The sequence below is a fragment of the Macaca nemestrina genome, chromosome 9 (assembly GCF_043159975.1).
Source record: "Macaca nemestrina isolate mMacNem1 chromosome 9, mMacNem.hap1, whole genome shotgun sequence".
Classification (NCBI taxonomy): domain Eukaryota; kingdom Metazoa; phylum Chordata; class Mammalia; order Primates; family Cercopithecidae; genus Macaca; species Macaca nemestrina.
This window is the reverse complement of record NC_092133.1, coordinates 41,552,455-41,577,794: the sequence shown is the minus strand read 5'-3', so window position 1 is coordinate 41,577,794 and position 25,340 is coordinate 41,552,455. Positions and strand designations below refer to the sequence as shown.

Here is a 25,340-nt window from a genome sequence, read left to right as displayed (position 1 = left end):
TGTTATTTGCTTTGCTGGAAATGGAAAGGAATAGCAAATACATCAAAGAGAAGATGGAGCAACTACAATATCTCATAAGCAATTTTTTTTAACTCATTTGATGTTTAAGTTTATATTTTTCCCCCAAGTAATGCATTGACACGGTCAGAAATTCAAAGACACAAGATACAGTAGGATATTTAATGAAAAGTCTTTCTACCATGTCTGCCAGCCATGGTGGCGAGTAAGTTTTCTTACTTGGTTATAAATTACAACCATTGTTACAAATTTCTGGTATTTCATTGCAGTTTGTTTCTCTTTTTCTTCTCTCTCTCTCCTTCATTCTTCTCCTCTCCCTCTCTCACTACACTTACACAGAATCTACAAATGTGAGAGTTAAAGGAACAACAAGGGATAGGGAAGTACCCAGGGCTTAGCAACCTTAGAAAACTGATAGTACAAGGGAAGGGAACTGTTAACAAGAGCTGCAGCAGAGGGAGAGAGCTCCTTAATAGGACCTGTGATCTTTCATAGAGAAATGCAAGCTACTTGCAGTGAGGGAACCAGGGAAAAGACTTTCTTTAACACTTTTACCACTTTCTGATGTTCTGGTCTCTCCTATCATTTGAACACATCAGAAGCTAGAGGGCAGGTTGCTTAAGCTTTTTTTTTTTCTTAGCAGTATATCGTGGATACCATTTTGTATTCGTGTATAAAGAGCTTTTTTTTTTTTTTCTATTAAAAGTAGTCAGCCTGGATAAAGAGCTTTTTAAAAAAACAGCTGTGTACATACATAGATGTATGGTTACTTACATAATCAGTCTTCCATTGATGGACATATAGGCTTGTTTCCAATCTTTTACTGTTACAGACAGTACTTTTATAAACAACTTTGGGAAATAATTTTATGCATGTGTGCAAATATATCTGTAAGATAAATGACTAGAAATAGAATTACTGAGTCAAAAGTATGTGCATTTATAATATAATAGATATCCTATAATTGGCTTTTGTAGACATTACACCCATTTAATCTCCCAACGGTGTAGTGGAGTTCCTGCTTCCCCATTGCCTTTGCCAACATGCTGCTATCAATATATAGAACTAGTTATATCTGCCACCTTAGCATTGATCAAAGCTTAGCAGAATGCTTACTCAGGTATTTTTTCTCTTTTACTATGAAATATTCCATTTGTGGAAAAGGAATATATCCCAGTTTCATATGAGAAGAGATAAACAGGGCAAAGTCAACACCACCATTGAAAAAGCTGACTTAAAAGGGCAAAAAAAAAAAGTAACTTTACAGTGTAGAAATGTGGCAAACACTACAACAGCCAAATAATCAAGGTCATTATCACCAGTAATGATTCATGTAGGTATTATGTACATTTGATATGATGCAATGAAAATTGCACTTTGCCTCTGTGGTCTTCTTCCCTAAAAGTCCTAACTCCAAGAGATAATGAGAAAAACACCAGACAAATTCCAATTGAGGGATATTATACAAAAAATACCTGATCAGTACTCCTCAAGATTGTCAAGGTCATCAAAAGCAAAGAAGTCTGAGAAACTGTCATAGCCAAGAGGAGTGTAAGGAGACATGACTAAATGTAATTCACATGTCTTTATTCTGTTTCAGAATCTTATCCAAGATACCACATTACATTTAGTCATGTCTCCTTACACTCCTCTTGGCTATGACCTTGATTATTTGGCTGTTGTAGTGTTTGCCACATTTCTCCACTGTAAAGTTACTTTTTTTTTTTTTTTTTTTGCCCTTTTGTGTGAGCTTTGTCAATGGTGTTGATTTTGCCCTGTTTATCTCTTCTCATCCTTTTAATTCTTTTGGGTTCTTTTTTACGTTTATTGTGATACTGATATAGTTGGATTTTTATCATCAGATTTTGTGCATTCTATATGTCCTACTTTTTCCTTTAAGTTTTATGCTTTATTTCTCTAAGTGGTTATTCATGAAAAATCTTGGCTTTTATCTCTTCACATATTGCTTTTCCCCCATTCTTACCATTCTCATTTTGTAGAACTCTGATTAGAGTTATATTAGACATTTTCCCTTTTTTTGTTATGATAGAGTTTCTCATTTCCTGGGCTTTGTTATGCTCATACACTACTAATACTTGGCTGTTTAATATGTTGTCCTATCCCCTGCATTTTGTGTAAACTGGTGTTTAGATCCTGTCAGTGAGGTTACTGTATATATATATATTTTTTTTTTACAGGAATATCTGATTGTGTGCTTCTTATTTCATCACATCACAAGGCACATAATGTAAGACCGAACAGTGTGTATAGGTATTATCAGCCTGATCCATTCGATAAAGTTAACCTATTCATTTCCACCTAATGGTTTTAGCAGAGATTGATACTTTATTATTCATTGCCTCTAGATCCATTGTTTCATTGATTAATACAAAACATTGTCATTCCAATTTTTTCATTCTTTCTCCATTTATTGGCTTAGAAAATTTATGTTATCAATCAAGAAGAGATTGCTGAGTCAGAGGGTAAATTGCACATAGAATTTTGCTGGGTATTGCCAAATTTCCTTCCACAGGTGCTGAACCATTTGTATATTCACCTGTAATATGTGAGTGTGACTATTTCCTCATGCTTTGCCAGTAGGATGTGTTAGCAAACCAAGATTTTAGCCAGTCTGTTAAGAAAAGATACCTTATTGTAGTTTTAATACACATTTCTTTATCAGTGAGGAGGCTAAACCATTTTAAAGTAAGAATACTTAGATCGTAAAAGGGTACTATAGAGTAAGAAATATATTTTCCCCAAACTTAAAACTTCGTAGCTTCAATTTTATGGGGGTTTTACATTTTTGACTGATATACCAAGGTATCAGTTACTCCATAAAAATGCTCTGCATTGTTTTTCCTCTAGCCACATGACCTTCTGTCACTCACATGAACTCAACCTATTTCTTCTCTGCCTGCTCATAAAATATATCATTGGCTTATTTCACTACATAAAAAACAAATATGGACTTAAGAACTCAAGTAATAATCTTTTCATATTAATAAAATTTTCTAGTAATATTTACACTTAGCCTTCAGAAATTTTTTTTTTTTTACTTTGCTTTATATATAAGTTCCTATGTATGATCAAAATAAAGAAAAATTTAAAAACCTAAGTCCTATTCCATGGTGATTTAGTCTTTGAATAACCTTTGTTGTCAAAGCTTATAGTTAGAGAACTTATTTAGTCTTTTTTTTTTTTTTTTTTTTTTTTTTTGAGACAGAGTTTTGCTCTTGTTGCCCAGGCTGGAGTACAATGGCGCAATCTCGGCTCACTGTAACCTCCACCTCCCAGGTTCAAGCGATTCTCCTGCCTCAGCTTCCCAAGTAACTGGAATTACAGGCTCCCACCGCCATGCCCAGCTAACTTTTGTATTTTTATTAAAGACGGGGTTTCACCAGGTTGGCCAGGCTGGTCTCGAACTCCTGACCTCAGGTGATTCACCCGCCTTGGCCTCCAAAAGTACTGGGATTACAGGCATGAGCCACCATGCCTGGCCCTTCATTTAGTCTTTTGTAACCCTCATTGGTATACCTTCTTATGAGGCAAATGACTAGGATACCTTCAGAATAAGAGTTTTTTGTGTTACTGCTGGATCATGTTTGGTCTTGCTCCCTAAGTCTTAAAAGTAGATTAGTTTTTAGAAGTATCTTTCAACAGTGTGAGGCTTTCTGGGTACACACTGTATATGAATACAAGTAGCTGAATTACAGGTCCAAAACATAATTATACAATTTTTTTTTAAAGGAGCGGAGGATAACTGCTCTTTACAGAATCTAAATTCTCTTGATGTCTTCATTCTCCCTTTACATTTCCAGATTTTTTTGGCTCCATTGACTCCTTCCTTTGCTCCTTGTCCTGGATCTTTAAGGAAAAGGGCACCTATTCTTTTTTTCTCACCTGAAGATTTCCTGAAATTGTCTTATTTTTATTCCAGAGCTATATACCACAGAATTTTTCTCAGACATCTCCTGTCTTTGATTATGCCTTCTACTCCACTGTCCTATCATGTTTAACATCGTTTGCCATTTTGGGGTGACCATACAGTTTAAAACTGGAAGAAATAATAGTGGACACAGATTGTTACTACATAACATTAAGTACGGAGAGCTTCATGTGAATTATTTTAATTTTTACAAAAACTCTGATATACATAACACCTTCATTGTACAGATGCAGAAATTCAGGCCCAGAGATGGCACTTTGTTCCAGTTCACACAGCAGACCCAACCTAATCCTTACCCACCTTGTTTTGTTACAGCCTAATGAGCCTAATACACAAGCTTCTCATATACAGGGAAGAAGAAAATTCAGTGGTAATGTCAGGTTACCTTCCTCAGGATAATGGTTACCTGAAGTTTATAACTCATTGTTCTTGTCTAAAATACAGCTTTTCTTATTAATAATAACAATTATAATCATGGAAAATGTGAAAAATATACATATGCTTAAAGAAAAAAAGACAGTGGGTTATATAGTTAACTGGCATATATGTAGTATGTACATAGTGCTGCCAGTTGTTTTTATGTGTTAATAAAGGATGATTGGTGGTGGCGGTGGTGGCGGTGGTGGCGGTGGTGGCGGTGGTGGTGGTGGTGGTGGTGATTTTTTTCAACAAAGTCTTTCACTTCCAATTGGAAGGCTCTTCTTAGCATGCCTGCTTGGTTTTGCCTTGATTCAGTTGTGCTTTTTCTTCTTCACTTGGAATTGGCCTTCTTTTCACATCAGAGACTTCAAGTTTAGGTCAAGATTCATTTATTTTAAAAAAACAAAGAGCAATTTTTAAACACTCTTTGTATCCTTACCCCCTGTATAATCTTTACCTAAAATTTTCTTAACATTTATCTGTACAGTTTGTACCATACTATCATATCTTTATTAATTTTGCCTTAAAAGTTTTCAGTTGTTTTATGTATATTGTTTGTCCCTAACTAGACTGTAGACTCCTAGGGGGCAGCAGCTAGTGTGTTAAATATAATTTACATTTATTTTAATACATAGTAAAATGTGTTTACAGTAGGTGCTTAATAAGTACTTAGTAGTTGATCTTACAGCTCACAAGTATTCTGTAAGCTATTATTTTATGAGTATAAATTTAAAATTTCCTTTGGCATAAGTTATGTAATCATAAGGAACTACTGTGGTGATCTTCAGTGATTAATCATGGAAATGCAATATATGAATATATAGATATGTCATATATAGCTATGTACCATATATTTTTATATATAATCACATATATAATCATATATGTATATATAATCACTTATATAATCATATATATGTATATATATAATCACTCATCGCTTTGACCTTAAATCTTTATTCTTCAGGGTTGTTTGGGTTAGTTGGTTTGTCTGTGGCCTTTTTTTTTTTTTTTTTTTTTTTTGGTCAGATACTATTTTGGACCAGGCATGGTGTCTCATGCCTATGATACCAGCACTTTGTGACGCCAATCACCTGAAGCCAAGAGTTTGAGACCAGCCTGGGCAACATAGCAAGATACCATTTCTACAATAAAATATATATAATTAACTTAGTTATCTAAAAAGTTGTCCGAGAACATATCCCTTCTTTACAATCTAATGATTAACCTTTTGTTATTAAGCAAAGTAACTTACAACGTAAGTTTGCAGGATGTTTGTTCTTCCATAAAGATGGTAAAATCTCAAACTACCAGCAGAGCAGTGAATCAAAGATGAAATTTATGTAAGCTTGTTTGGGGCTCTTGGACCTAGCCTCCAAAGTGTAGTGTTTAAAACAGTGGGGAATGCTACAGAAAGAGGTAAAACTCTTTACTATCTCATTAGGATTCCCACATATTTTTTTTTTTTTTTTTTTTGAGACAGAGTTTCGCTCTTGTTGCCCAGACTAGAGTACAATGGCGCAATCTTGGCTCACTGCAACCTCTGCCTCCCGGGTTCAAGTGTTTCTGCTACCTCAGCCTCCCGAGTAGCTGGGATTACTGGCATGCGCCACCATGCCCAGCTAATTTTTGTATTTTTAGTACAGATGGGGTTTCACCATGTTGGCCAGGATGGTCTCAATCTCTTGACCTTGTGATCTGCCTGCCTCAGCCTCCCAAAGTGCTGGGATTACAAGCGTGAGCCACCGCACCTGGCCTCCCACATACTTTTAATCAAGTTTGTTGTATTACTTGATATCTTCAATAAAATTCACATTTGTTGGCTTGGGACCATATAACTAATACTTTCTTTTCTTTTTTTTTTTTTTCTTAAAATGTCCATTTAACAACAGATTGAGTCAAGTACTGGCCACAGAGTACTGTGGCTAGGTCCTGTGCCATTATATTCCAGTGCCTTGTAGAACAGGCCAAAGTGCCCGATACTGCCAAGTACCATGTGCTAAGATAGCTGTGGCCTAGAGGGTCCTTGAGAGTGATGCCAATCATCATTAAAAAGCATTTTTTAAGCACCTATCTGTACATGGTTCTGTCCTAGGCACTGTACAAAACGAGTTAAACAGACATGGCCCCTGTCCCCTGGGAGTTTTCAGTCTAAGATGATGCTGACATGGACAGACATAAAGGATACTGAGACAACTGAACAAACATTGAACAAGAACATAAAGTACTAACATTATGCACAAGCAAAGGGGTAAGTGTATTTTGTGGGGTAGTATGTAAAGGAAGCCTCATGGGACATGGACAGGGTGGGGTAGTCAGCCTCTATCAAGTTAGGTTAGTCTTTGCTGAGAAGTTGGGTTTTTATACAGACTTAAAGTAGGGACAGGACGTTCCACACATGTAGCAAAAAGACTTGGAGCAAGGATCAAAGTTTATATTGTTAAAGTGTCAGTGGCCTCAAAATTCTGCACTTCTGGATGGCTCTGAAAATGGGGTTGGTGTCTTAGCTTTAGAAAGTTGCCATTTGAGGGCCAGGTACAGTGCCTCACACCTGTAATCCCATCACTTTGGGAGGCCGAGACGGGTGGATCATTTGAGACCAGAAGTTCTAGACCAGCCTGGGTGACGTGGCAAAACCCCATCTCCACTAAAAATAAAAAAATTAGCTAGGTGTGGTGGCCTGTACCTGTAGTCCTAGCTACTTGGGAGGCTGAGGTGGGAGAATCGCTTGAACCCGGGAGGCAAAGGTTGGCATGAGCCGACATCACGCCACTGCACTCCAGCCTGGGCTATAGAGCGAGACTCTGTCTCAAAAGGAAGTTGGCATTTGAGTTTGGCATAGGTCGAAATCAGTTCAATGCAAAGCAAAAAGCAAACAGAAAAAACATGGGAACTTGAGTGGCTTCTGTGAGCAGTCTGTCTTGCTTGTTGAATCTCTTTTATAAATTATTGGCCACTTAACAGAAGGAACTTATCTTCTCAGGAACTTATACCAGGTTGTCTTGTAAAGTACCTGCTTATGCTCATTAAATCATGTTCTGTGTTAGAAACTTTCATACAACAAAGTATAGAATTATGTTTCTCTACCAGTCCAAGTGCATTGGTATTTACAACTAATTGATCATAACCAGTTACATATTTGTTTCTTCTCCACTCCAACAGCTTCACTTGACTAGCCTCTAGGAGTTCTGGGTGTTATTACAAGCAATGCCAGCAAATGTTGAACATTAAGTATTACCTACCTGCCCTTCAATCATTGACTTCTTTTTTTTCTTTTTTTTTTTTTTGAGGCAGAGTCTTGCCCTGTCTCCCAGGCTGGAGTGCTGCGAGTGCAGTGGCGCGATCTCGGCTCACTGCAAGCTCCGCCTCCTGGGTTCACGACATTCTCCTGCCTCAGCCTCCAAGTAGATGGGACTACAGGCGCCCGCCACCACGCCCGGCTAATTTTTTTTGTATTTTAGTAGAGACGGGGTTTCACCGTGTTAGCCAGGATGGTCTGGATCTCCTGACCTCATGATCCGCCCATCTCAGCCTCCCAAAGTGCTGGGATTACAGGCGTGAGCCACCGCGCTTGGCATCATTGACTTCTTAACTTCCAAGGAGTACCTGTAGCAGCCAAAACATAAATTTTAATTTATATTACAGTGGCAGCAAAAATCTACTTTTGTTTGCTATGTCTGCCAGACAAAACTGATTACTCCTTTTTTACTAGACATAGACTTACAAGCCCCAGTAGTTCTCAGCTCACTTTTTGATATCATTTACATCTGAAACGTGAAAACTTGAATTTACCCAGAATATTAGGGTGTAGTTGTTCTCTTTACAAAAGCCTCTTTATTATACAAAAGAAGTAATAGTTTCCCTGCTAATTGCAAGCTTCTCTGGTACCCTTTAAATTAATAGATTTTTTTTTAACTTAGTATTTATACAAAGCTTCAGTTGCCATTCATTGTGTAAACACAGTGCTATTGGAAACGTAAGTGTTGAGGCCCACTAAGGCATTAAAAATTCAATAATGCCTTTTGAAAATATTGAAACTTTCTTACGCCCTTATGTATTTAACTTGTAAGGTACATTTATTATAGTTCTTCCTCTACACCAGAATTAAGGTTTTCAAAGGCTGCTGTCTTGCCTTTTTCCACTTCCCGTAACTTTTTGTGATGTAATCTGACAGCAATAAGAATCTAGTAACGGTTGCTTTTTTCCAAAGTTTACGACCCCTGAGCCCAAGTCATGAGATAGTAGCACATAAACTTCATAAGAAGAGTATCAATTAGGGACTGTCATCCAAAAGATTTCAGTGATTGTTCTTACTCACCAAGTAGCTTACCAGATAATCTTTAGCTCTCAGAAATACCTCCCCTGGGTGGCAGTTTATTATTCTAATGGTATGCTTAGCACTAGGCATTTATCTTTTCTTTTAAATGTTAAGCTAATCTTAGACTAGTGTCCGGAAAAACCTTGAGGTTTAGACAAAGTAAACTTAAGAGAAAAGCCAAGACAGAATTTTGTCAGAAAAAACTAGAATTAGGTGCTATAAAATGCAGCCTGTGCCTCCATTTTATCTGGTACATCTTTTGCCTGTAACACAAGAGATGAGTAGAAAATTTCCAAAGAGGAAATATGAAAAAAAATTTTTTCTTATACAAAAGAATTCACACCCAATGATATAGGAAGAAAATTGAGCTTAGGTTAGAACCTTCTGAGATCTTCCGAGAAAAAACAAGAAAAACAATTCAAACATCTGTAGGTTGTCACTGTTCATGATAGATAAAAGTAATAGTGATGGGTTATATTTTAGGAATTATGCTTTCATTCAAATATTTGAATTTTTTTTTAAGGAATTATATTGCTTTACTCCATCAGTAGGTAGTTCCAAGTACAAGATAATTCAGTTCAAAAAATGATTGAGAGTAATAGGAACTTGGGATAGATCAATGATCAAAACATGATTTTCCCTTTGGAGTTTTTGTTTTGTGTTGTTTTGTTTTGTTTTGTTTTGAGATGGAGTTTCGCTCTTGTTGCCCAAGCTGGAGTGCAATGGCGCCATCTCAGCTCACTGCAACCTCCACCTCCCGCGTTCTAGCCATTCTCCTGCCTCAGCCTCCTGAGTAGCTGGGATTACAGGCGCATGTCACCACACCTGGCTGATTGTATGTTTAGTAGAGATGGGTTTCACCATGTTAGTCAGGCTAGTCTCGAACTCCTGACCTCAGGTGATCCGCCCACCTCAGCCTCCCAAAGTGCTGGGATTACAGGCACAAGCCACTGTGCCCGGCCTGTAGCTTATTTTCAGATGCAAAGATCAGCAAACCTTTCTGTAAAGAACCAGATAGTAAATATTTTAGACTTTGCATGTGCCCATGTTCCAATAAAACTTAATTTACAAAAACAGGCAGATGTCTGAATTTAGCATATAGCCCCTAGTTTCCCAACCTCTGTTATAGTAAGTGGAAACATAATTAATAGGTAAATTAGGGTATGTTAGGTGATAAGTGCTTTGGGAAAAAGAAAAATAGAGCAAGGTAATCAAATGGGGAGTGTGATGAAGTAGGGGTTCGTAAGTTGGGCTTCACTTAGGTCAAGAAGAAGAGGAAGGGGCATGGTGGCACACACCTGTAGTCTCAGCTACTCAAGAGGCTTAGATGGGAGGATCACTTCAGCCAGGAGTTTGAAGCCAGCCTGGGCAATATAGTGAGACTCCATGTCTAAAAAGAAAAAGGAAAAAAGAGGAAGAACCAGCAAAGGAGACTGAAAAATGAGTAGTGAGATAGAAAGAAAAACGAGAGATGTTCTCGGCTTGGTCCAGTGGCTCACTCCTGTAATCCCAGCACTTTGGAAAGCCAAGGTGGGCAGATCGCTTGAGCCTAAGAGTTCCTAAGAGTTTAAGACCAGTGTAGGCAACGTGGCATGGCGAAACCTCATCTCTGCAAAAAATACAGAGGTTAGCCAGGCGTGGTGGTGCACACCTGTAGTCCCAGCTACTTGGGAGACTGAAGAAGAGGATTGCTTGACCCCAGGAGGCGGAGGTTGCAGTGAGCCAAGATGATGCCATTGCACTCCCGCCTGGGTGACAGAGTGAGACTCTGTCTCAAAAAAAAAATAAAAGTTCAGGATAAGCCAAAGAAAAGGAAAACTGAGATTAGATTTGGCTAAATGGAAGTTGTTAGTGACCTTAATAATTAGTTTTGGTGAAGTGGGTTCAAAACTAAGGAGAGTATCAGATAGAGGGCCGGGCGCGGTGGCTCACTCCTGTAATCCCAGCACTTCAGGAGGCTGAGGCGGGCGGATCACCTGAGGTCGGGAGTTCAAGACCAATCTGACAAACACGGAGAAACCCTGTCTCTACTAAAAATACAAAATTAGCCAGGCATGGTGGCACATGACTGTAATCCCAGCCACTGAGGAGGCTGAGGCAGGAGAATCACTTGAACCCAGGAGGCAGAGGTTGCAGTGAGCTGAGATCGTGCTGTTGCACTCCACCCTGGGCAACAAGAGCAAGACTCCGTCTCAAAAAAAGAGAAAAAAAAAAAAAAAAACAATTCTTCAGGGGAATTTCGTTGCAAAGGGAGCAATGAAATGAAGCAGTGGGGCAAAAAGGCTCAAGAAAAAATTTGGTTTTAATTTTTTTTTTTTTAACACAGAAGAAATAATAGCATGTTTGTTTGATGAGGAGCCAGTAAAGAGCAGGGAGAAATTACATAGGAGAGTGGGAGAGAATTGCTGGAGCTGTGGCCTTGAGTTGCTGAGGGGATAGGACCATCTAGTGCATAAGCGAGGGGACTGACTTCAGCTCGGTGGGATATTGGTTGATGGGTACATGTGCTGGAGGGAGTTGGTAAATGTTCTCTTATGGCTTCAGTTTTCTGATTAAAAAATTACTAGGCCAGGCATGGTGGCTCATGCCTGTAATCCTAGCACTTTGGGAGACTGAAGTAGGAGGATTGCTTGAGCCTAGGAGTTCTAGATCAGCCTGGGCAACACAGGAGACCCCGTCTCTACAAAAAAAAAAAAAAAATGTAAATAAATAAAATTAGCGAAGCATGGTGGTGCACATCTGTGGTCCCAGCTACTTGGGGCACTGAGGTGGGAGGCTCGCTTGAGCTGGGGAGGTCAAGGCTACAGTGAGCCATAAGCACGCCACTGTACTCTAGTGTGGGTGACAGAGCAAGACCCTGTCTCAAAAGAAAAAAGAAAAAAATCTAATTATCAATCGATACAAAGGTTGAAGTGCTGAGGTATTATATATACCTATTGTCTTTAACTTCTACTACCAGCATTTGAGGGATCTTTGGTGACTAAGATGACTTTTATTGTGCTTTCTAAGGGAGTTACAAACTTAACCCAGCAAATTTGTATGTTATGAGAATTCAGCACTATATTCTGAGATTGAATAATGATGCATGTAATGCCTGTGACACAGCACACAGTCTCATGTAGACCCTCAAGAAATGCTATTTATTAGAGGATGTAGAGTTGGTGTGCACTGAATTAGACTTGTTTCATCTCTCTGGTCCCGAAAGATACCTTATCATTGTTTTAAATGCTATGTAAGTTAGAGCTTGACAGTAATAAGTAAATATGTATATGTATTATAAATGACAGGTCCTTTGACATCTCTTCTAATGTTCTCTACTTAACAATGTATAGTCTGTCTTCATACAGTGACATAGTGATATTATTGGCTCCAGTGATCAGCAGGGAGTCTTGATCAGAGGCTCCATAGATGGATGCTTTGTTCTTACCTGTTTAATTATTTTATCATCAGAATCCTATGTTAATTATTTATATAGAGAAAATAAACTGTTTTCGTGTATAGCTTCTGCCTTTAGATTATAAGTTCCCAGAAGGTAAGTAATAATTGTTACACCTTTCTAAGAAGTTTTCATAATTTTTTGGTGGCTCGCACACACCTGTAATCTCAGCTACTTGGGAGGCTGAGACAGGAGGATCACTTGAACCCAGGAGGTGGAAGTTGCAGTGAGCTGAGATTGCACCACTGCTCTCCAGCCTGGGCAACAGAGCAAAAATCTGTCTCAAAAAAATAACAATTAAAAATTAAATTGAAAAAATAAACTTAAGGCCGGATGCAGTGGCTCATGCCTGTAATCCCAGCACTTTGGGAGGCTGAGATGGATGGATCACCTGAGGTCAGGAATTCGAGACCAACCTGGCCAACAGAGTGAAACCCCATCTCTACTAAAAATACAAAAATTAGTTGGCCATGGTGGTGCATGCCTGTAATCCCAGCTACCTGGGAGGCTGAGGCAGAAGGTTCACTTGAGCCCAGGAGGCGGAGGGTGCAGTGAGCCGAGATCCTGCCATTGTACCCGAGGCTGGGTGACACAGTGAGATTCCGTCTCAAAAATAAATAGCTGGCCGGGTGCGATGGCTCACACCTGTAATCCCAGCACTTTGGGAGGCTGAGGCGGGTGGATCACCTGAGGTCAAGAGTTCAAGACCAGCCTGACCAACATGGTGAAACCCCATCTGTACTAAAAATACAAAAATTAGCCAGGCATGGTGGCAGACGCCTGTAATCCCAGCTACTCAGGACGCTGAGGCAGGAAAACCGCTTGAACCCAAGAGGTGGAGGTTGTGGTGAGCCAAGATTGTACCATTGCATTCCAGCCTGGGGGACAAAGTAAAACTCCATCTCAAAAAAAAAATAAAAATAATAAATAAACTTAGATATTCAGTTATATTTGGCTTTTAAATCAGAGCTGAGACCCTTCCATTCTTGTGGAAAATTCTGGAGCTAAATTATATTGGGCTTAGTGGCAGTCAGAATACCTCCAAATGCTGCTTTTCCAAATAACTTCCAGAAGGAAGTAGTAATCAGATTTCAGAGTAAGCATATAATAATAGAAGCACAATTGGCACATACAGCTGTTGGAATGCTATAAAAACTGGCTTCATAATCGTAAAAAGAAATTTATTAGAGAATAATATTCAATTAAATACAGCATATTGAAAATCAAAGAGAGATAAATTGGCTTTATATAAACACAAGAAAATGGCCCTGGTTACCTTTATATGCTATATCAAGGTATACAGTGAGTGAAGTCAGAGAAATGATATTCTTACCAAATACGAGAGAATCTAATTTTTGCCAGGAATTTGATGGGAAAAGCAAGCTGAAATGACCATTTCACTCTACCGTGGCCAGTATGATTAAGAGATGAAAGTGAAAGGACTATTTCCTTTATAAGAAGCTACTATATTTGAGACTCTAATTTTAGGTTCAGTAATAAAGATAAAAATTTGAGGAGGCCGTTTGCGAGAGTTTATGAAGTAATATTTAGCTATTCGTGCAAATGACTGAGAAATTCTAAACTATTCTAGTCTGGGTTCCCATCAAATTTATAACAGTTATTTCTAAAGCATCAAAACGTCCAACTTCATGAAAGTATTTTAGGCTGAGTGTAGTGGCTCATGCCTGTAATCCCAACATTTTGGGAGACCAAGGCAAGAGGATCACTTGAACCCAGAAGTTCGAGGCTATAGTGAGCTATAATCATGCCACTGCACTATAATCTGGGTGACAAAGTGAGACCCTGTCTCTTTTTGAGGGGAAAGTATTTTAAATCTATAGAAAATATCAAACTAGTCATTTTAAAAGTCCACCCTGTGTTGAACCTTTACTTCTTTTCTTTGTGTTATAGGTCCAGTGGTTTACGTCTTGGATCTTGCAGATAGACTGATCTCAAAAGCCTGTCCATTTGCTGCAGCAGGAATAATGGTCGGCTCTATCTATTGGACAGCTGTGACTTATGGAGCAGTGACAGTGATGCAGGTTCACTATTTTACCTATATAGTGATATTACTTGGTGTGAAGATCTGTTAAAACGTTTTCTTGTTAGACATTTAAAAGTGTATTATTTTGAATAAGAAATAACATTCTCATGTTCTTTCTAAATATGTTATTTCCCCTACTTTTCCTTTACCCAAAAAGGAGTATATTATAGCTGTATCTCCCTTTTTTCATAGTGAATCTTGGAGATCATTTCATATAAGTATGCAGAAATCTGCGTAACATTCTATCTATAGAATTACAGTGATTTACTAACCAACCTGTCTCTTGTGGTTAGACGTTTAGTTAGTTCAGTGTTTTGCTATAAAAACAGTGCTGCATAGCTTGCAATCCCAGCACTTTGGGAGGCCAAGGCAGGCGGATCACCTGAGGTCAGGAGTTCGAGACCAGCCTGGCAAACATGGTGAAACCCCGTCTCTACTAAAAATACAAAAATTAAGCAGGCATAGTGATGCATGCCTGCAATCCCAGCTACTCGGGAGGCTGAGGCAGGAGAATCGCTTGAATCCGGGAGGCAGAGGTTGCAGTGAGCCAAGATCACGCCACTGCACTCCAGCCTAGGCGACAGAACGAGACTCCGTCTCAAAAAAAAAAACAGTGCTACACAGAACTTGGATAAGTAGTCAAAAATAAAAATTTAAAAAAGAAAAGAAAAACAGTGCTACAATCAATAACTGCTGCTGAAGATTAGAGAGACATAAATTTCAAAATTTAGTCCCAAACCCTTGACTCTTCTTTTTATACCTTCTTCTTAAAGATTTCCAGCTATCAGCTTAGTTCTTTTTGTGTTCAGGTCTTTTGTCCTGTTCTTTTCTCAAATCCAGTGCTGCAATGATCTCTTGTGACTTCATACTCAAAATTATTGAAATCAAACTTGTCATTTCTTCCATTTGGAACCTAAATTTATTCTCCATCATCATTCCTCTGTTTCTGTTTCTATTTTCCCATCTATAGTTTACATCCTTTTTTTTTTTTTTTTTTTGAGACAGGATCTTGCTATATGTAGCCCAGATTGGCATGGAGTGGCACAATCATGGCTCACTGCAGCCTCAACTTCCTGGGTTCAGTGATCTGTCCACCTTAGCTTCCCTAGTAGCTGGAACTACAGGTGTGTGCCACCACGCCAAGCTACTTTTTTTGAAGGATGGTGGGAGGGGTCTCACTATGTAGCCAACGCTGGTCTCAAACTCCTGGGCTCCAGTGATCCTCCTGCCTCAGCCTCCCAAAGTGCTGGAGTTACAGTTGTGAGCCACTGCACCCAGCCCATCCTACATGTTTAGAATTACGTTTGACTCTTCACCTGCCTCAATACTCTCCACAAACCGCCCCCCCCCCCCCGCAAAACAAAGTCTTACTCTGTCACCACAGCTGGAGTACAGTGGCGCAATCAAGGCTCACTTCAGCCTTACTCCTGGGCTCATGCCTCAACCTACCAAGTAGCTGGGACTACGGACACACACCACTATGCCCAGCTAATTTTTTATTTTTTGTAGAGATGGGGTCTTGGTATGTTGTACAGACTGGTCTCAACCTCCTGGCCTCAAGTGATCCTCCCACCTCAGCTTCCCAAAGTGCTGGGATCACAAGCATGAGCCTCCACACCTGGCCTAGTCTTCCTGTTTTGTAGCCCTCTATTCAGTCCACTGAATAGCCAAGCAGTTTTTCCATTTTGATATGTCTTGCATCTGTGGCTTCTTTTCCACAGTCTTTACCACCTGACTTCTTGTCACTTCATCATACCTGGATGGCTGAAGAAGCTTCTTGGTTTATCTGACTTCATGTTCTTCTATCAGTCCATCCTTCCAAATGAATCCTCTTAAAATAGTGCCGTCAAAATCTTACTCTCCATCTTAACATCAACATTATCTTAAGTAGTAGTCTTTACGAGCAGCATCTAGATTGGTTAAGTGTTTCCTAAGTAACTCTGTAGTAGTGAACACAGGTTTGTAGATGATATAATTTGCTTTTCTTTAATATAAATTAGAATTTACATGAACAAAAAAGGAATGCATGGAATTTTACCTAATATTCCAGGAGCTGCATATGTATCTATGCCAGGGTCAAACCTTTATAGCTTGCTCCATTAATGGTCATGATGAGACAGAGTATTATGAGACTTCCTTATAAAATAATGATGACATCCCAAAAATGTGGATACAGTTACTGAAATGAATCACAGTGAAACATCATTTGACATGAGTGTAGTGAATAAACTTTGAGAACCACTGACTTGAACTTTAGCCTGATTTGATATGCAGGGTACTCCGTAATTGTACTTCGTTCTGCTTTAAGGCCTGTTGGCTGCCTCCTCCAACCCATCCTTATGTTGTTTAGTTTTTTACCTCTGTCCTTTGGCTTATGTCATCCTCCCAACGTAATACCTGCCCTTCTAGTCTTCTGTATACTTATTCAAATCTAAACCCTCCTTCCAGGCTTAGCTAACTTTCCTCCACAGAACTTACAGGCAACTCCTGCCTGCTGTGATTCCTTCTTCCTCCACATTCTTGACATTTTTATTCCTCAAATGGCAGCTAGTCCTGCCCTGATGAAGTGACATTTCTTATATAGATTATCTATTTAACTTTTCTTGTTTTTAGGCCTTATTTTTCCTGTTAGGAGGTAATTTCCTTGAAAGCAGAGTCCATTTTATGCTTCTGTATTCCCTGTTACAGCATCTACACAGAAACTAACACATTAAAGGGTTTCATAAATCTTTGTGGTTTTGTTTTTTGTTTTTTGTTTTTCTGTTTGAGACGGAGTTTCGCTCTTGCCCAGGCTAGAGTGCAGTGGCATGATCTCAGCTCACCACAACCTCCGCCTTCCAGGTTCAAGCGATTCTCCTGCCTCAGCCTCCCGAGTAGCTGGGATCCGGGCATGCGCCACCATGCCCAGCTAATTTTGTCTTTTTAGTAGAGATGGGGTTTCACCATATTGGTCAGGCTGGTCTCGAACTCCTGACCTTAGATGATCTGCCGCCTCTGCCTCCTGAAGTGCTGGGATTACAGGTGTGAGCCACTGCACCCGGCAGTCTTTATGTTTTTTATGTGACCAGTTTAAATAATGAGTATTAGTATGTCACCTGAGGAGGGAGGAGCAGGATGATTTCCTAAGACTGAGAAAGACATAGAAACTTAGAGGAGATTATACATTATTTAATGTACAAATACATTATATAGATATATGTATTTTGCAAATGAGATTGAGTAATTTTCTTAAGACTTTATTGACCATAAGAAGTGAGATGGCTTTTTTTTAAGAAAGGCTTTTAGGCTGACACAATGTTAAAATAATATTGGTAATTAATGGGACACTTGTTAAGGTGGTACTTGTTAAAACACAAATTGAAAACTCTGATCCCCAGCATCAAGGTATATAGTCCAAGACAAGACGTTCATAAATGAAACCACTGGAGAACAGTTATAGGTTAGATAAATAAATGTAGTAAGAGGACAGAAGACTATATAAACAATATTTTAATTTAGTAAAAGTGAAAGATCATTTGATTTGAAATTATGAGAAAAGTCTTGAACTAACCCTTAAAGGAAATAATTTGAATCGGTAGAATGAAATAAGCAAGGAAGCAAAAACTATACTACACATATATTATGTGTTACTATTTAGAAATAACCTTCACATGTACTGTCTCACTTGAAAAGATTTTTTTTTTAAGCCCAGAAATGAGACTAGCTATGACAGTAGGTAGGTAGTGTTGTGTGATTTAAGAGTATTGGGAAGATGACTTTTACTTTCCTGAGCACATATGATAGAGAACGTGCCCCTGTACACCATCAGTAGTATTTAGAGTTTGCCTTTTAACACTTAATTGTTTTTCTCTGGTTCCTTAACAACCCTGCAGTACAAGTAAACCAAATTAAGGAATCAGATCACTGTTCTTTTCCCGTTTATTTTCTTTCCTTCTCCATGGACCTGTCGTAGAATCAATACTTCTTAGTTGTGGGGAACTTGAATAGGACCTTCCTCTTGCATTTTTATTGAAAAGACAACACAATAATTTTTTTTTCCCAGCACTGGATTGAACACCTAGCACTGATGCATTTAATCCTTGCAACAATTTTATGACGTAGATTATTATTACTATAAAGTATTCCTAGTTTACTGGTTTAGAGAGTTTACATGTCCAGTGCCACATAGCAGAGAAGAAGCATTAGGACTTCTGTCCCTTGGGTCCTTAAGTGAAGCCTGGTCCCAGAGGCAACTGGAACATTTTATCCTGGAACAGTGGAAACTTAATATTTAGCCTAGTTCCCACTTTTGCCTCTAGTGTAAAGAGAACCCCCATTAGCATTGCCCATTCTTACTTACAGTACTTACCCTTAATTCTGAGTTTAAAAACCCTATTATTTCATCACTGTTTCATCCTCTCATTAGGATTCTGGCCAGGTGCCATAGCTCATGCCTGTAATCCCAGCACTTTGGGAAGCTGAGGCGGGCAGAACCCTTGAGGCCAGGAATTGGAGACCAGCCTGGCCAATGTGGTGAAACCCCGTCTCTACCAAAAATACAAAGAAAAAATTAGGCATAGTGGCTGTACTCCCAGCTACTCCGGATGCTGAGGCGTGAGAATCGCTTGAACCTGGGAGGCAGAGGTTGTAGTGAGCCAAGATCGCTCCACTGCACTCCAGCCTGGGCGACAGAGCAAGACTCTGCCTCTAATTAATTAATTAATGTAGGATTCTAGTAGTACTTTAAAATCTCAGACCTTAATTAAAACTCTTAGCCTTTCAGCAGCAATGAACTGCAGGCCTACCTAGATACGAAGATCTAGCTTTTAGCCCTTCTGCGGGAAAAACAAAAACAAAAAATATTTTTCTCTAAACCTGCAATTCTATAGGTCTTTTGTTTTTCTTTCTTTCTTTCTTTCTTTTTTTTTTTTTTTTTTTTTTTTTTTTTTTTTTTTTTTTTGAGACAGGGTCTCACTCTGTTACCCAGGCTGGAATGCAGTGGCACAGTCATGGCTCACTGCATCCTTGAACTCCCTGGGCTCAGGTGATCCTCCCACCTCAGCCTCCTGTGCAGCTGGGACTACATTCACATGCCATCATGCCCTGCTAATTTTTGTATTTTTTGTAGAGACAGGGTTTCATCATGTTTCCCAGGCCAGTCTCAAACTCCTGGACTCAAGCTACCCACCTACCTCAGCCTCCTCAGCGCTTGGATTACAGGCGTGAGCCACTGTGCCCAGCCAGGCCTTTATTTTATACCTAGATAACAAATTCTTAGACATTCGATATAATTCCTGGATCTCACCCCAAAATTGAAGTCTTAAAAATAATGTTTTTAAATCTTAGGACAAGAAAGCAGGATGTATGTGATTACACACAGGTTCACTGACTTTGTATTGGCCAAAATTGAATCAGGCCCATTGCTTATTCACCTTTCATTTATTGCCCCCGAGTATGATTATTTTAGCAGGTGGTGTACTGCAGGTGTTATACTACCTTATTTCTTCACAGTATATATATTTGCACACGTGTTTGATTTTCTCTCACTTCTAGAAGACATCTGTTTAACCTGCCATTTCAGCCCCAGCACAAAGTCAGTATTCAGTTGAATGAATGAATGCATGTGTGAATGATGAGCCTCATCCCACTTCTAACTTGCTTGAGCACAGGCCATCTCTCTTCACTTTAGTTGTAACAAGTGAAATACGGGCCTTTACTCACTCTTTGCCCTATTTCCTTTTTTTTTTTTTTTTTTTTTGAGATGGAGTTTCACTCCAGGCTGGTGCAATCTCGGCTCACTGCAACCTCCACCTCTTGGGTTCAAGCGATTCTCCTGCTTCAGCCTCCCGAGTAGTTGGGATTACAGGCGCCCACGACCATGTCTGGCTTGTATTTTTAATAGAAACGGGGTTTCACCATGTTGGCCAGGCTGGCCTCGAACTCCTGACCTCAGGTGATCCGCCTGCCTCAGCCTCCCAAAGTGCTAGGATTACAACTGTGAGTCACAGTGCCCAACCCCACTTCCTTTTTGTTTCCTTATTCTTAAATACCTTATAAGGTTTTTGCTGCTACCCATGAGGAACAAACTTCCTCTTGCTCTAGTCTATACCTGAATATTCACTCTCCTTTATATTTCTAAACCCAAAAAAAGGATATGTAACCCAACAAAGGATTTTTTTCAAATATTCTGAATTTATTTGCTAACACTTTGAGAATATTTAATCATACCTAATTATAACTTTAGAGTGATCATTATATTGAAATTTTTAATGATATAAAAATAGAATTTCCTAGCCGGACGTGGTGGCACCCATGTGTAGTTCCAGCTACTCAGGAGGGTGAGGTGGGAAGATTGCTTGAGCCTGGGAGTACAAAGCCAACCTGGGAAACATAGCAAGACCGTCTTTTTTTTTTCTTTAAAGGAATTTCCTGGCTGAGCACAGTGGTTCAGGCCTATAATCCCAGCACTTCGAGGGGCCAAGGCAGGCAGATCACCTGAGGTCAGGAATTCAAGACCAACCTGGCTAACGTGGTGAAACCCCGTTTTTACTAAAAATACGAAAAATTAGCTAGGTGTGGTGGCACGCGCCTGTAATCCTATTTACTCGGGAGGTTGAGGCAGAAGAATCTCTTGAACTTGGGAGGTGGAGGTTGCAGTGAGCCAAGATTGTGCCAAGACCAAAACTCCGTCATAGATAGATAGATAGATAGATAATTTCCTAGGAAATCATTATAGGTAAAACAATCTGGGCTACCATTATGGAATTGGGGCTTATGAAATATCATACGCCAGACCATTTCATTTTAGGGCAACTCAAAAGGATCACCTTCCACATGCAAGATAGGAAGGTGTTAAGTTCTACCTGGAGACACAGAAGAATATCAAATTCGATGACATTATTGACCATTAGGAAGAGGCTAGCTTCCTGCCCTTTAATATTACATCTTAGTTAGATAAATTAACCAAGTAGAAATCTGGACTATATCCATAGCTCAAATTTGGTCCTCTCTACACACTTTTATAAAACATTTTTGGCCAGGCGTGGTGGCTCACGCCTGTAATCCCAGCACTTTGGGAGGCCAAGGCGGGCATATCACCTGAGGTCAGGAGTTCGAGACCAACCTGGCCAAGATGGTAAAACCTCATCTCTACTAAAAATACAAAAATTAGCCGGGCATGGTGGCATGCCCTTGCAATCCCAGCTACTCGGGAGGCTAAGGCAGAAGAATCGCTTGAATCCAGGAGCTGGAGGTTGCAGTGAGCCAAGATCACACCACTGCACTCCAGCCTGGGCAACGGAGCGAGACTCTGTTTCAGAAACAACAGCAACAAAAAGAGGTAAATTTAAGGCCAAGATTGATGTGGAAATGAAAAGGATTTTGGAGAGAGGGAAAAGGTAGAAATTCACAAATGCCAATTTTGTATTTCTTGCCTTCTGGGATCTACACCAATTTAGAAATAGCCCCAAGAGTAGGATAGAGTAAGGAAAAGATTATATTAGCTTCATTACCCCCATAGATAGGGTACCCTAGAGTTCCTGGATTGGGAAAAATGCCTGGGATCTGTAACCAAAACTGGAACTCCTACTACAGTCCCTCAATTCTAGACCTTGAAAGTGCACTTAAGGAGGATTAGGTCTGTAGGGTAAACACTTAGCCAGCCAGAGACATCACACCCTATCTTACACACCACTAAGTAAGGAGAAAGAGCCAAAGAGAAATGAGCTTTCAGGCCATCTCTTGAAGGCCAGTCCTACCTCTTGGCTGGCTATGCTTAATCTCCTAGAAGGAAGATCAGGAAAACAATTGTTTTGCTGGAAGACAAATAGAACTTAGAATTATATCCCAGTTCCATAGCCCAGTCTAACCAAATCAAATAAAGGAATAGAAGCAACAATCAGGGGTCCCCACCCCTCTATTGTAATGTAATCAGTCTGGGTCAGCCATTTTAAAAGCTTTTTTATTCCTGTGTGGTATGAAATGGCTTGAGAACTTCGTTTTTCCCTTGAATGAGACATTTCTTATAAATAAATCAGGACTGATAGCTTTCCAGCTTATTTTTTAAACTTTTTATTTCTGTGTATTCTTTTGAAATGCTTACATTTTCTATTAAAAAAAAAATAGAGCTTAACATGCAACCCCTCATTTGAAAAAGAAGTAATTCTAACATATGCTATCTGTTTCACAGGTTGTAGGTCATAAAGAAGGTCTGGATGTTATGGAGAGAGCTGATCCTTTATTCCTTTTAATTGGACTTCCTACTATTCCTGTCATGCTGATATTAGGCAAGATGATTCGCTGGGAGGACTATGTGCTTAGACTGTGGCGCAAATACTCGAATAAACTTCAAATTTTAAATAGTATATTTCCAGGTAAGGCCCTGAACTGTGGTTGTAAAGTGCATACCAAATTGATCTTATAGAAGAACCATAACATGCTTTTTTAGCCATGTTTGAAGATATTCTAACTCTTCTGATTTATTAGCACTAATGCACTACATTTTTTTCTCTAGGGATTGGTTGTCCTGTTCCTCGAATTCCAGCAGAGGCTAATCCTTTAGCAGATCATGTCTCTGCTACTCGAATCTTGTGTGGAGCCCTTGTCTTTCCTACTATTGCGACAATAGTTGGTAAATTGATGTTCAGTAGTGTTAACTCTAATTTACAAAGGACAATCTTGGTAAGATGGCTTTAATATTACTTATATTACCTTGCAAAAGAGAATAAAGTGTATTTGTTTTTAAAAGGTGGGGAACTGTATAAATATTCAGTCTGTGGCTCCTACGCATTAAGCCTCTATTTGAGCCTCACTATCATTCAGTAGCTTGAGTGGAAATAAAAAGAGGAGAAACCACTGCAGCAGTTCTGGCCTTTTGGAACTATGTTGTAGGTGCTTTCTCGCATGGCATATGTGTGAATCATTACACCTGTCCCTCTTGCCAGTGGGATTACAGTGCAGAGCTTTTGCTTTACGATCAGATGACCTGGTTCAAATCCCATCACAGAAATTGTCTTGCTGTGAAATCTAAATCAAATGTCTGGACTTTTTGTTCCTGTAGTATGGTGATGGTAATGATGGTAATAATCAGGATTATTGTGAGGATTGCATAAGTACTAGCATATAGTAAGCACTCATGTTGTTTGCTATTATTGTTATTTCCACTTCTCCCCTCTGGTGGCATGTAACCTGCACGGACCTTGGGGGACTGAACAAAGGGGGCAAACATGGTAATAAAAGACAAAGACAAGAGAGTATATTTGGAAGAAGGGGTCGGGGGCACCTTGCCTCTAGTGGACAAGGGCCCTGAAATTTACACAGCCTCCGTATGAGGCAAAAGAGATAGGAGAAGCAGGGATGATTGTTGGGTAATTGTCAGTCAGCAGTTTGGTTCCCAGCAGGCTTGCAAGACTGCATCCTTCGAACAATAGGCACTAGATTTCCCAGTAGATGACTTCAAGGAACCCTGCACCAGGGAGTGATGGCCCTCAGCAAACACTTTGGTGAGGTTTGCTCACATCCTGCATTCACGATAAACAGTTTGCTGTTTGGTTATATAGCCTCCAGTGGAATGCTGAGTTGATCATGATCCCTTTGGCCTTTCTTGCTCCCAACAGTGGCAGTCTGCACATAGTGCCCTAGCATTCTTCTTTGTATATCAGAGTATATGTAAAACTACATGGAAGAAAGACTAGTCAGAAAGGATAATGGAGAAGGCATCTCTGTCCTCTGTTACCTGTAGTAACAGCGTATAGTCTGTCTCTCTCCCTATCTCATCTTCTAGTAGAAAAGGACAACAGTTTCATTTGCAGTCATCTGAATTAGTTTAGCATCAAAGCCTATGTCTTTTGTGATCTAAATAAAATTGCTGTTATTATTATGTTTCTCTAAATCTGCATTATAAAAAGGTAATTTTCCTCTTTATTTTAGGGTGGAATTGCTTTTGTTGCCATAAAAGGAGCATTTAAAGTTTACTTCAAACAGCAGCAATATTTACGACAGGCACACCGCAAAATTCTGAATTATCCAGAACAAGAAGAACCATAAAACTGACTTCTGGTTGTTCTGCAGTTCTCTCATCCTTATGAATCTGTTGTGTTGTTTTGATTCCATCATTAATGCTCTTGTGGAGACTTGTGATAAGCTGCTGCTCCTATATTTTTTAAGAAATATAATAAAGCACTTAGGGCAGGGGAAATCATCTCGGTAATCACGGAACCTAAGGATGTGATTTGTTTTCATTGTTTGTATGTACTACTTTTATGGCAGTCATGTGAACCATTATCTTAGCATGGTGAACCTGGGTTTTGTTCATATTTTCTCCAGACAGAAATGCAAAGATCAAACTGTGCAAATATTTAAAAAATGCACATGCTGTTTTATTCAAATGCCTCTTTTGTACATGTTCATGTTTAGTGTTTTCTCAGAATCAGCAACTCAATTAAGGTACTATGAGGATTTTTCTCACTGACATAATTTGATTACATACTAAATAAGAGGACATGTTAATATGAGGAAATGTAAATTAAATTAGTTATAAATAACCAAAAATGTATGTAAAGATTCAAATGATTATCTGAATAAATGAGACTTTGTGGTGTTTTCTTTAACCCATATGATGTCCTCCAAAATGTGTAGGGTAAAAATTCACAGGGCTTCCAGATCACTTTTTCACTATTAAATTTTATTTGCATAATGTTGACATCTCATACTTCATGAAGTAATTTTGACTCATGCAGTCTATGTGTGCGCGTGCGCGCGCGCGTGTGTGTGTGTGTGTGTGTGTGTGTGTGTGTGTTTCAGTGTTTCATCAGGTCCTTCCATCTCTGGGAGTTTTTTCAACCCATATTTCTAGAAATTACAGCTGCCAGTTTATAGTAGTTTGAGCAGAGAATGATTTGCAAAAATAAAAATAAAGTTATTTTACTCTCCTCTTTCATTGATTCAGTTATTGAGATATTCGCTGATCACCTCCTATTTGCCAGGCACTGTGCAGAGTGCTATAGGATATAGTGGTGAACAAGACAGGCTTGGTCCAAGCTCTTACAGAGTTGATAATCTAGTTTCAGCACATAGAAAACCAGCAGTGAATAAACCAAGGTGAGGCCTTGAGCTCTTTGTTTTTATATTAATGAGGAGAAAAGTATGAAAACAAGAAGTCTTGAGCTCTTTGTTTTTA

At 39.2% G+C, this 25,340-nt stretch overlaps 1 protein-coding gene and 1 long non-coding RNA gene across 2 annotated transcripts in view; one reads left to right on the top strand and one right to left on the bottom strand.

The window, feature by feature from the left end:
* Nucleotides 1-24,863, top strand: part of MARCHF5 (membrane associated ring-CH-type finger 5) — a 56,266-nt gene extending 31,403 nt beyond the window's left edge. Inside the window, exons 3-6 of the mRNA XM_011738998.3 lie at nt 14,053-14,183; nt 22,353-22,536; nt 22,677-22,843; nt 24,092-24,863. Of these exons, the coding sequence (XP_011737300.2) occupies nt 14,053-14,183; nt 22,353-22,536; nt 22,677-22,843; nt 24,092-24,208 (599 nt within the window). The 3' untranslated portion in view covers nt 24,209-24,863. The remainder of the gene's footprint in view (nt 1-14,052; nt 14,184-22,352; nt 22,537-22,676; nt 22,844-24,091) is intronic.
* On the bottom strand, nt 7,630-16,362 carry LOC139356224 (uncharacterized). The gene is made up of 3 exons (XR_011607745.1): nt 16,224-16,362; nt 15,942-16,125; nt 7,630-7,993 (listed from the first exon to the last, which is right to left on the bottom strand). It is a non-coding gene; the product is annotated as an uncharacterized lncRNA (long non-coding RNA).
* Nucleotides 24,864-25,340: the final 477 nt, after the last annotated feature.